The 12,706-nt window shown below is 41.7% G+C and overlaps 1 protein-coding gene across 1 annotated transcript in view; it reads left to right on the top strand.

Moving 5' to 3' along the window:
• The first annotated feature begins 33 nt into the window (after window positions 1–33).
• Window positions 34–12,706, top strand: part of FAM177B (family with sequence similarity 177 member B) — a 32,254-nt gene continuing 19,581 nt past the window's right edge. The window contains exons 1-4 of the mRNA XM_019756368.3: window positions 34–5,048; window positions 5,338–5,404; window positions 8,074–8,171; window positions 8,689–11,423. Of these exons, the coding sequence (XP_019611927.2) occupies window positions 4,878–5,048; window positions 5,338–5,404; window positions 8,074–8,171; window positions 8,689–8,796 (444 nt within the window). The 5' untranslated portion in view covers window positions 34–4,877 and the 3' untranslated portion in view covers window positions 8,797–11,423. The remainder of the gene's footprint in view (window positions 5,049–5,337; window positions 5,405–8,073; window positions 8,172–8,688; window positions 11,424–12,706) is intronic.

The following is a 12,706-nucleotide window of genomic DNA, read 5'->3' as shown; positions in this document are numbered from 1 at the left end:
TTCTTAGTATGTATCCAGTATGATCCGGTGTTGTGTTCTGTGGTAGGCTGAGCCAAAGAGCTTGTCAGTATCCCTTGTACAGTCCTCTGTAGAAAACTTTGTACTTTGGAAACTTGAGGTGGCACTTGCAGGGTTCCATAAACGTACACAGAAATAAAACCATATTCCAAAATATTTCCTTATTCTCCAGAGTAATTGTGCTTTAGAAAATACCACATTTCTTATCTCTCTTAATATGTCCTTAGAAATAAACTTGCAGTGTCATTGGCAGTGAATACTGCTCTGTGGGGCTCTGGACATCCCATCCCTGCTTTTACCAGAGGCTTGACGTTCAGACCACCTCGGGAAGAGGGGAGAGTGGAAACGGAGTGCTCCGGTGGCCCCCAGGTGAGCAGTGCTAATTAGCTCTTGTGTAGTTACCCAGTGCTCGTTCTTTGCTGCATTTTAACCTGGTTCATTTACAAACATTTTTTGATTTATGAACACTAAAAGAGCTCTAGGAAATCTTAGGCATTATAACCTTCCTGAAGTTACTTGCCAAGATTAGAACAAGATTAGTGTGTTATTGTGTGGATACAGATTACAAGGCTGTGTTTTGGTGAAGGAGTTAATTAAAACGAAATGATTAGTGTGTAAATGTAATGAGAAATACATTAAAAAGTAATCGTTTTAATAGTAAATATAGACAATTACAAGTCCTTTTATTTTTCCAATCTATTATATAGCGCCTTACCCCACCCATTTAAATAAACTAAATGTATGACTCATTCATTAAACAAATTTGAGCTCTAGCTCTGTGTCAGGCACTGTAGGGGCAGGAAATACAGCAAGGGATACACAGGTGAAAACCCCTCCCATTGTGGCCAGAGGGCAGGGGAGGGGGCTGAAGGGCAGAGGGAGACAAGGTAAGTGAAATACAGCGTGGGTTCAGTGGTAAGTGCTAAGGAGAAACAAGGGGTAAGATGCTGAGTGCTGGGGGTGGTGAGGAAATGGGAAGTTGCCTTCAAAGAAGAGCTCAGACCATTTGAGTTGAAGACCTGAAGGAAGCGAGGGGACAAAGTCTCAGGGAAGAAAGACTAGTCCAGGGAAAAGCCAGCACAAAGGTCCCTGCAAGAAGAGAGGCTGTGGTTGGAGTGATACAGGGGCCAGTAGTTGAAGATGAGGTCAGAGGAATGTTGGGACCCACAGACCTGGGGGCCTTTAGAGGATGTTGGCTTCTACTCTGTGAGGTGGGAACCCCCTGGAGAGTTTTACGCAGAGGAATGACACGCTCTGATCTCGGATTTAACAACACGGCCGCTTTTTGAGTATAGATTGTAGGAGGCCGCCACAGTCTTCTAGGTGAGATGATGGCTTAGACCAGCGTGGCCACAGTGGAGGGCTGATACAGGATTACAGAAATATCCAAGAGAATTTCCTGAGGGGTTTAATGGGAGGAGTGATTAAAGGAGAAGAATTAAGAATGACTCCAGTGTTTGGTCTGAGCAACTGGAAGAATAGAGTTGCCATTTATTGCAATGGGAAGACTGCCAGAAGCATAGATGTGAGGGTGGTTGCTGGTGGGGTTGGGGAGGGCAGGAAGGAAAAGGCCGCACTGAAGGTATGAGCAAGGATTTAGACATGGTAGGATTGACAGGTGTGTTAGACATCCAAGAAGAGATGCTGAGTAGACAGTAGGATCTATGAATCTGAGATTCAGGGGGAAATTCTGACCTGGAGATAAAAATGTTGCCTGTAAGCAAATGAGGTCATCAAGGGAATAGATCATCAGGGGAGTAGATAAAAACATAAGAGATCCAATCACTGAACCCCGAGGCACTCCATTATGAAGGATCAGGGAGATTACAGGTCTGTTAGTTACATGACATACTTAGGAACAATCCTTGATGAACTAGATTTGTGGTTTTTAAGAAACAAGTAGGCGCTCATAAGAAACTGAGGTAAAATTAAGCATGTGGTGAGAAATATCGGGCTCTCTGAAAGAGCACTTCGGGAACGGTCATGTCTAGGTACTTGATGTGAAGTTGGCAATGCTGTCAAGATTTTTGTAGATAAAAGTAAGTAGATTCCACACTGTTGAATTTTGAGCCCCGTCTATATGACAGGTGACTTTTGCATAGCACATCCTAAAATGTCCAGTAGGTGGCAGAAAGCATCCACTAAACAACTGCATTTCACTCTCACTCTCTCTCCCTCCCCACCCTTGGAGCCCCTCTGAATTAAAAGATGTATGTCTGTTTAATGCACAACAGTATTATTAAGAAAAGAAACTGGTATTTCAGAAAGCCAACAGGTCCCTTCGTCTGTAAGATGATAGGGGAGCCAGGTGTTGGGATGGGGTACTTCATTTGGTTTGGAAATATACTGAGTTGGAAGATGGTTTCGAGAGTCGTAGATTGACTATGCTGACACTGTTAGGCCTTAATCTTTTAATATTTAAGCCTTTTAGCTTGGGCCAAGGCAGGGAGAGGGGCTCAGAAAGCAGAAAGCAAAAAACCTTGAAAAAAATGATTCACTGAATCACAAGTCTCTGTTTCAATTTAGAAGTTACATCCTTTCCCGCTCTCCTGAGGGCACTGGTCCCCAAACTTGCCTACACATTGGCATCACTTGGGCAGCTTCCTAAATAACCAATGCCCGTGTCCCACCCCTAGAGATTGTGATTTGTGTCATCTGAGATGGAGCCTGGCCTTGGAATTAAAAAGACCTCCAGGTGATTCTAACATGAAGAAAAGTTTGAGCGCCACTGGGTTTACTTAATGGTGAATGTGTAAATACAACTCACCTTCCCACAACTCAAACATGTTCCACCCTGTAAGTGACACGCAAGAGAACACTTCCACGTCAGCGTATCAATCGGAGATGCTGTGTGGCCTCACCAGCTTTTTAGTAATTTATCATCTACCCAACAACTTCTAGCACCAAACTTCATACTCCTTTAAAAACCAAACATAACCCATTAAAGCAATGAAAGGAAAAGCAGAGGGATTTTTGTAGGTGAGTTGCTTTTTGAACGTGTTTTATTTGCTTTTGATTGTTGGAGAATGTTTTATTTCTCATGGCACTGACAATATTTACTTTTGCAATAGTATTATGCCTAGCATATTGTTAGTCTTCAATTCTCTCTCTCTCTCTCTCTCTCTCTCTCTCTCTCTCTCTCTTTCTCTCTTCCCCCCAATCCCTTAGTGCAGTTTGATTTAATGTTTTGCTTAATTTTATCCAGCATGTCTGTGTATTTGGAAGAAGCGAAATTTTTCCACATCAACTCAGTCTGCCATATTTGCTGATATCTTAAACTATATTAAATATTAATTAAGACCATAGTGTGCTTACCCCCTGAGAATAGTGCTTGATCCATATATACTATTGAGTAAGTGGTAGATACTTAAAGATAACTAGCTTTCATGAAACACGATTTGCTAAGAATAGTGTTCATGTGTCTTTATGTGTCTTCACTCCTCAATTTTATAAGGTTGCTACCACATTCACACACATAGTCAAACTATATCATTCTTATTTTATAGATGGGGAAACCAGGACACAGGGATAATAAGTAATAGGATTTTGAACCTAGGCAGTCTGGCTCCAAGCTTGTCAACTTTATTAAGATTTAATTTAAAGACAATAAAATCAACATTAAATCTAGAATTCATTTTGACAAATGTAAACAGTTGAGTAACCATCACTACAATCATGTTATCTATTAGAACATTTGCATCATGCCTAAAAGTTTCCCTTTTGTCCCTTTGGAATTAATTTCTTCCCCCACCATCCTCTCACCCCTAGCAAACACTGATCTGTTTTCTGCTACTCTAATTTTGTCTTTTTAAAAAACTTCACATAAATGGCATTTTACAATATACGGTGTCTGGCTTCTTTTACTTAGCATAATGCTTTTGAGATTTCTTCCTAGTGTTGCAAATATTAGTTGTCCGTTACTTTTCATTGCTGAGCAGTATTCCATTGAATAGCCACATTTTGTTTATTTATTTGCCAGTTGATAGACATTTGGGCTGTTTCCAAGTCAGGGCTATTACAAATAAAGCTGTTAGATGGATATGTTTTCATTTCTCTTGGGTAAATAAATACCTAGACATGGAATTACAAGATTATATGGTAAGGATATTTTTGACTCTTCAGAAACTGCCCAATTGTTTCCCAGAGTGGTCATACCAGTTTGTTCCTAGTAATAATATATGGGAGTTCTAGTTGCTTCACTTACTCAACCCCTGGTATTGTTAGTCTTTTTAATGTTAGCCTTCTAGTGAGGATGTTATGATAGCTCATTGTGGTTTCAATTGGCATTCCCTAATGACTAGTACATTGAACATCTTTTCCTGAATTTATATGGCATCTGTAAATCTTTAGTAAAATGGCTATTCAAATCCTTTACCCATACTTTAATTGAATTGTTTGTGTTTTACCTATTGAATTGCAATAGTTCTTTATATATTCTGAAAATAAGTTCTGTACTGGATGTATACTTGGCAAATACTTTCTCCCATCTGGGCAAAACCTGTTAACCACTACAGACATTGCCTCTCAATACTTACTGAAATGGTTGAGCAACTTCTGCAGGGCGATGACCACTTCCTACTAGCAGTTGTGGGTTTTAATTAATAAGGAGTAAGAGAACCCTGTTGAAATTTTTGTTTTAAGACTCAAGTTCCACTACTAAATGACTCTTTCCCGTTTTGGTACAGAAATGAACAGGCCTGTCTTGGATTTGAAGAATTGATGAGATCACCGCTGTGATTACATCTGAACTCTCTGTCTTTACCATCTTGGAAATAATACCTCTCAGCTATATAAACACTGCCCTGTGCAACTTGCTCTAAGGTGTCCTGTTTTTAATTTACTAGTTTTTTTGTTTCCTTATGGAAAAAGACAGTTTCCAGCAGTTAGAACTAGAGAACAGTGGACCTCCCAAAAGGACTACTCCCAAAAGAATTATCCATTTTGTTGATGGAGACATCATGGAAGAATACAGCACTGAGGAGGAAGAAGAGGAAGACAAAGAACAGAACACAAATTCAACACTTGACCCTGTAAGCTTAGAATATCAATATTAGTAACATGAGGGCTGAGTGGATGAGAGATTAAGCCAGACAAGGTTTGTGGAAAATACCGTTTTAAGGGGACTCCTGGGTCTCCTTGGTTTGCTTTCTAGACCATGTATAGTCAACTCATAATTTTGATAATCTTAGTTTTCTCATTTATGAGAGAGAAAATGGAACATATTCTAAAGCATTTTGAAATGTCAACATGAAAGACTCTGTAGTCACCATACCTGTTATTAGTGGCTCTAACTTGATTTCTGTCTGGTTTTTTTTTCAGTCAAAACTTTCATGGGGGCCCTACCTATGGTATTGGGCAGGACGAATAGCAAGTTCCTCATTTTCTAGTAAGTACCACTAAGCTTATTTTTTCTGTCCTACATATAGACTTACAGACCCTCCGAGTTAGAGGGGACTTCCAATGGTTTAATCCACTCCATGGCGTTCTGAACAAGTGATGATCTGGTCTCTTCTAGATCTATGCTGGAACATTGCCAACAGCATAGAACCTCACATCTTCAGGCAGACCCCTTCCATCTTTTCCCAATTCTTGTTAATAAATTCTGTCTTATATTTTGTCTTCTTTTACAGTTCTTCTCATTGATCCTAGTTGTCTTAAGGCCATACAAAACCAGTCTACATTCCTCTTCCATAGCGCAGATTCAAATATTTAAAAGCACTAGTCAGTTCTCCCTGAATTGATTCTTCACCTAAAGAAACTTCCAACTTTATTTTAACTACTGTGTTTCCCCGAAAATAAGACCTAACCAGACCTTCAGCTCTAATGCGTCTTTTGGAGCAAAAACGCATATAAGACCCAGTATTATATATTATATTATATTATATTATATTATATTATATTATATTATATTATATTATATTAATTATATTATACCTGGTATTATGTTATGTTATATTATGTTATGTTATGTAATACTATATCATAAAGACACGGTCTTATGTTAAAACAAGACCGGGTCTTACGTTAATTTTTGCTCCAAAAGACGCATTATAGCTGATGATCCGGCTGGGTCTTATTTTCAGGGAAACACGGTAGTGTTCTGTGACAGAGTTCCAAGTTCCCCTGCCATAATCACGCTATTATAAAGAACAACTTTATTAACTCCTCCAAGGGGCATGATGCGTGGCCTAAATGGCTATTTATAACAGATGAAATACTAAATCTTATCTTGCTTCCTTTTCACCAATTTTCTTTAAAACACGATTGGCAACATCTATACTCATTTCCTTCTAACTTGCATATGCTTGTGCCTATGAAAGGGAGGAAAATAACTTCAAAAATCTGAGAAATTATTATACAGAATACAGGTCTTCGGAAGTGATCTTATTCATTCACTAAATAAGCATTTATTGAGCACCAGTATATACTCGGTGCTATGCTGCACTCTGGGACACAAACGAAAATGACAGTCTTTGCTTTCAAGGGACTCAGTATTCAATGGATAATATAGGCCAGTAAACATGCCTATAATTATAATGTGTTGTCACCATTGCCAGGGTAGGAGGAGCATAGGGTTTATAGACTGGGATACTCAGGATGCTGGCATATGGAGGAGACTCGTCAGGAACGCTATGAAAGTATGTCTGCCTAGGCCAGCTTGGAGACCATGACCGTGACCAGGGTGGGTCTTTAAATTACAGTAAACAGTAATGATAGGGGTGATTTAGTCAGATACTATGAGTCTTAAAGGAATAAGTAATTTTACATAAGGGTGGAGGGTTAGTGATTTGGAAGTTACTTTGGAGACCTAGATGAATACCAAACTTACCTGGACGATAATAGCTTGGCAGAAGAAATGCTGTCTTCCAGAGAGCTCTGTGCTTTGTTTATGGAAAGATTGTTTGAAGAGATAAAATGGTTTGGAGGGAGGGAGCTTTAGGAAATTAGGTCAGTCAAAAGAAGGAAAACTCAATACAGCAAGAAGAGAGTGTGAAGGAGAACGGCGGCCACAGGGGTTTCCACTGTGGGCTTTGACTTAGGGTGGTGGGGAAAGGATGCATGGGAAATCAAGCTGCCTTCAGGGTTCCAGACAGATCTGTGGTATTCAAGTGCTTCTGCTTGGGGCTTCCAGACTGTAATGGAGGCATAAATATGCTAGCGGTCAGTGACATGGTCTCTACACAGAGACTTTGGAGAGCGCTGGACCCCAGATGACACTGGTCATTAATGTTTTCCATTAAAAATCCTAGTAGGTCACAAACAGGAAAGCTTCCTAAGATTTATTCTAATATTTTAGAAACTTCTCTTATACCCATGTATTAGGCATGGTGACAAGTGAGCTAGAGTAATTTTGAAGAGAGAAAACACATTTAGATGCACTAAGTAATATTCCAAGAAGTGGAATGAGTCAGGGGATCAGAAAGTCCTGTAATGGGGGGGTCAGAAGTCTTATAATTTGAAAGGAAAACATTTCTAGGAGACACCTCCAGTAAACCACTTAACACATTCAACTTTTATCCCTGACTCATAACCACAGCGCTAGGCCTGCCATCCATCTTGCTACTTGAAATGCTTAAAGGCAGACAAAGAAGACCTAAAACTGCTGCTAAGAAGGAGTTGTCTTGATGCACGAAAGAATTTCTGACCTGGGTCGTGGTAACGCTGGGTTGAAATTTTTGGTATAACTTGAAATACTCGTATACTCATAGCTGATGATCAGCTGATACTCATGGGATTAGCATCATCAAATTTGATTGCTGATTGCTCAGGACCCGTGCTGTACCTGTTCTTAATTACTTTGAAACCTTCTACTGATACAGTCATCTGGAAAGGATAATTTAGCTGTAATCCCATGTGAAGATAGAAGATTTAACCCATTCCTTTGAGTCCTAGAATTTTTTTGAAAAGTCCAGAGCAATTGAAATCTTTTGTCGGCTTTGAAGCTAAGTAGGGTTAATAGACCAATTGCAGGCAAGTCGAAACTCTTGGCATCTCAACTGACTCTAAGCTTTCATTGTGAATTCATTTTACCCTCGTGCTTGTTCTTTCTTTTAGCATGTGAATTCCTGGGTGGAAGATTTGCTGTCTTCTTAGGCCTTGATCAACCCAAATATCAGTATGTGTTAAACGAGTACTATAGAACACAAAATAAGGTATGTGACATCCTGAAGGGGACACCAACAGCCCTGGGATGGGAAAGTTGGTGGCTCCTGCTTTGGGCCACATGAAAGAGTTTTTTCCCACCTGGTACTCATGTACAGCAGGTCCTGGAATAACATTTCATTATAACATTGACGAGAGGCAGTAGTGACTCACCTCTTGTTTCTATCAGTTAGCCTCTGGTTAAATTGATTTCCTTATACATCATTTTGCTTAAAGTCGCAGAACTATCGATGATCTCAAGTGAGGATTTACTGTACTACAATTTTGCAGAGCTCCCATGATTAGACTGACTTATTTTTCTATTGCCCCTTACTCCCATAACACTTTTTTGTATTTGACTCACTTCTGTGTAGTTAGAATGTCATGCAAGGAGTCATCGGAGGTAAATGAGTGTAAAGCCTGAGATTGCTTACAGCAGAAGCTTCTTACAAGGATGTCTTTACAAAAGGGGGAATTCCGAAGTATTTGGCTTATAGTTCAAGTTTTCCTTATTTCTCTCCATAACAGGAAAGTGACAAGGAAAGCAAAGGGAATAGATCAAAGGCCCAGCCATCTAAGGTTCCTAATGAAAAGTGTCACCTGGAAGCTGGGGGCCCAGAGTATGGAACCAGATGACAGAACAACACAGAGGGCGTTTCTCAGCGGAGCACCTCATTCAGGGAGGGCCAGGTGGTGGATTCCAGCTCCTAATGGGAATCAGGGTTGTAATTCCCCTGGATCTCTGTTCCTGGACCATTGATTGCCATGGCAACAGCACTACAGGTAACATTTCTGAGTCAGTTCTGATCTTCATCTTCTTGTGATACATTCTCAAACATCCAGGAATTGCAATCAGTAATGAGAATAATTGTGGATTCTTTCTCAATATAAACTTTTATTTATAAGCCCTCAACTCAACTCTACTTGTAATAGATAGAAGTTCTATTAGTTGTGGTCTGTTAGTATTGACATTTGCACGGTAGTATAAATGCCTGAAGGAACTTGGGCCTGGGAGTCTGGGGGCTGAAACGCTTTGTCATGAGGCTGAGGTGTAGAAAAGAAGCTCTGTTCCTCAGAAGAGACTTTGGGCCTCACAAAGTCTAAATAAATCCCCTTTTAGGATTTGATATAAGATGTATTCTTCCCAATAGCCATCCTGGCTTAGTTAGGGCTTGCTAATAACTGTACGATATATCAAAGTCTTTGAGAATTGGGTACATTTTCCCCCAAAACAATTAAAAATAAATAAATGAGCTTAGCTCTAGAAAATGCATTTGGAAAAAATAATGGTTACTTGTTTATTTGTTAACAAATTTTCAAAACTTGGAAAGATTAAAACAAACACAGGTTGTGCTGGCCAAAGATATCTGTGACATCATAGAAAAACAGGACTCGCAGTAATAAGACCTAAGTTCAAGTCTCAATTCTGTCATTTACTAGTGGGATTTTAGTTGTCCAGATTTCTGAGCCCCAATCTCTTTCTTTGTAAAATAAGGGTGACATTTACTTTTTTCCTCAAGAGTGATTGTTCAAATGAGATAATAAATGTGAAAACACTTTTAAAACTGTGAATATTAGTTGTTACTACTTAATTAATGGCTGTTATAAACTGTTACATTGACGGTCCCCAAAGCACCATACTTTCTGGAATTCATGCCCTGGTCTAGTCCCACCTACATTAACTCTGTGCTTGGCCATGTGACTTGCTTTGGCCAATAAAATAGTAGCAAATGTGATGCAAGTGGACGGTTTGATAAGCACTTGCACGTGGGAGCTTATCCTCTTAGAAGGTGCCTTGTTGTAAAGAAGCTTGGCTAGACTTCAGAGTGGGGAGAGGTCCAGGCTTCTCCAGCAGTCAAGGCTCCCAGCTGTCTCTTACTGGAGGATTCCCCAGTCAGCCCAGCCATGAGCACTGTCCTGGCAAGACAGTGGAGTAACCTTCAGTTCTGCCTCAGGGGGATTATTGCCTTGGGTGCCCCAAGAGCCTGCCCGTGATCCTGCCATTCAGGACCCTTGAACTGCTACAGAACCGTGGCAACTCTAAACTCGTTGGTACCCAAATGCCCAGTGTGCACCCCTTCAGCAGGCCTCGGGCAACCAGGGCCCTGCAGGCCAATGGTGTCATGGGCCAGCCTGAGCAGCTGGATAGTCCCCTGAGTGGAGGGGACCCTCCCGCCACACACACGTGATCTGATTCTGTGGCTGCAAAGGCGGTGACAGTCACTCCCAATTTGGAAGTGCTTATCCAAGGAAGTGCTTATGATGGGGACGCAGACTGATCCAGGAACCAGCACTCCCAGATGTCACATTCCAGGACTCCTAGGTCCCTCTAAGCAAGACTTCAGAGTTCCCTTGATACCTGGCTTCCGGACAACAGGATCCTTTGTGCAGTGTGGGCTTGGACATTGGCAGATGCCTGGTTTCTCCCAAATGCCCGTGATAGGGACCCTGCCCCTCCTGAACCTTCCCTGAACCAGGTCCTGGCCCGGTACCTGGTGGCGGCCTGTCCGGGATTCCCGCCCGGAACCGCAGAGCTGGCGGAACCCGCATGCGCAGTTTGCTCTCCTGCCATGGAGTCCCAGCAGCAGCGGCCTCTCTGGCACCCGGGCTCCCAGTTGTCTCTTGTTGGAGGAACCCCGGCCAGACCTATCTCGTTCCACCCTGGCAAGACTTTCGAGTTCCCCCCAGCAATGCCTTCTGGGGCAATAGGCGCCATTGGTTAGGTTACACCTTGGAGTTATTCAGAGGGTTTGGGTCCCCCTAGCGTCCGCGCCGGTGATGAGGCCGCTCAGGCCCCTTGAACTGTTCCGGATCCCGGGCAACTCGGAACTGAGCCGCACACGCATGGGCAGTACACCTGCCCTTTCAGCAGGCCGTGGGTAGCGGGGCCCTCCAGGCCTCTGAGGCCATGGCGGGGTCTAACTACCTGCATACCCACCTCTTTGGAGGGGCCCACTCGAAACGCAATCTGATCCTGGAGCAGCACAGGTGGCGACAGTAATTCCCTCGTTGGTCTTGCGGCTGCTGGGGACCCCGGCCTCCCCTGGAACCAGGGCTCCCAGTTGCCTCTCATTCCTGGGAGCTCTGCTCCGCCAATCAAAGGCTTCCGAGTTCAGGCTTAATTGGAGCCTCTGTACAAGCGAGTTTGGACATTAACAGAGTGTTTGTAGTAGATGATTTTCCTCCAACCTGCATATGACTGCAGCTTCAGCCAACAATAGCTGCCTACAACGTCAGGAGAGGCTCTAGCCAGAACCTCCCAGGTAAGCCACTCCTGGATTCCTGACTCATAGAAATTGTGACGTAATAAATGTTTGTGTTCAGCTGCTAAATATTGGGATAATTTTTTACATAGCAATGGATCACTAATATATTGTTTATTCCTAAATACTCATAAGGACTCACATACTCATCCCAAAATTACCATGCTCACAGAGAGCCAGAATTTCGTCTTACACCTTAGGGCAAGACTGAACTCATTGAGCTGTATCAACTGTGCCTCCTGCCTTACTGTGTTTTGTTGGGGCCCAAATAGGCAACTATCTCCTGTAAATTCAGTGTGTCCATTTCCTTTGGCACCGCTGTCAATTCCCCTATTTTCCACTTGCTTATTCACCCAGATGGGTGTACCAGGGAAACAATGTACCAGGGAAACACTTCTCTATAATACTAGTCATGAGCAGCCCTTCAAAAAAAATAATAAAATACAATTCTTTAGTGATAGAACTCTTTTACTCACATATCCATAGCCATTTTCCCCAAAGCATGATGATAATATCAAATTGATCCCATAGGAAGGGATTCTACCATTAGCCACAACCAGAACCAACACTCGCCATCAACAATCGAGAAAATGGTATAGTTCTTGTCACCAGTCCAGACTCCCCCTCTTTTTTAGTGGGTTTCCTCTTGGGCCTTATTGTCCTTTCATGTCACCGAGCCTTGGTCAGTATCACCCTAGTGCATCCTACTTCATGTTTATATCTTTGAACTTGGAGAAGGAGTTGCAGTCCTAGTTCTTTTCATCTCAGGCGGCATCTCTGCCTTTTGTAAATTTATGGATGTTAAACAATGTGTGGAAGTTTCTATGATCCAATGATATGTTGGGAAAGGGTAACTAACTTCCCCTTCTCGCAGTGTTTAAGCCCTGCATTCTTGCCAAGCCCAAAATATCCCCAATGAAATTATGTAGCAAAAAGTATTTTGAATCAATAAACTAAATTTGTATGATTTTCTGATTCTCGATGTTTTTAGGTTGTCATCACACTTCATTGTGTGAACCGTAGGTAAATTAAAGTTAATTTTATTATTTTTCTTTCTAATGATGAAGTCACCTAAACCTTCATCTTTAGAGTGGAAATTCAGGAAGTCTGAAGTGATCAGAGAAGCTCTTTGGCAAATGCACACAGGTACCCACTCTTTATCTCCATTTAAAAATCATTTGAATGTCTTTCCCTGAATGAGCAACCTGCCAAGAATTGTTTGGGTCCTTTCATCTTTATAGCCTTGTTGGTGAGGATGCCCTTCAATTATTCCTGTAAAAGTT

Source organism: Rhinolophus sinicus, chromosome 6, assembly GCF_057876585.1.
Source record: "Rhinolophus sinicus isolate RSI-liver-muscle chromosome 6, RSI-T2T, whole genome shotgun sequence".
NCBI lineage: Eukaryota > Metazoa > Chordata > Mammalia > Chiroptera > Rhinolophidae > Rhinolophus > Rhinolophus sinicus.
This window is presented reverse-complemented; position numbering and strand designations above follow the sequence as displayed.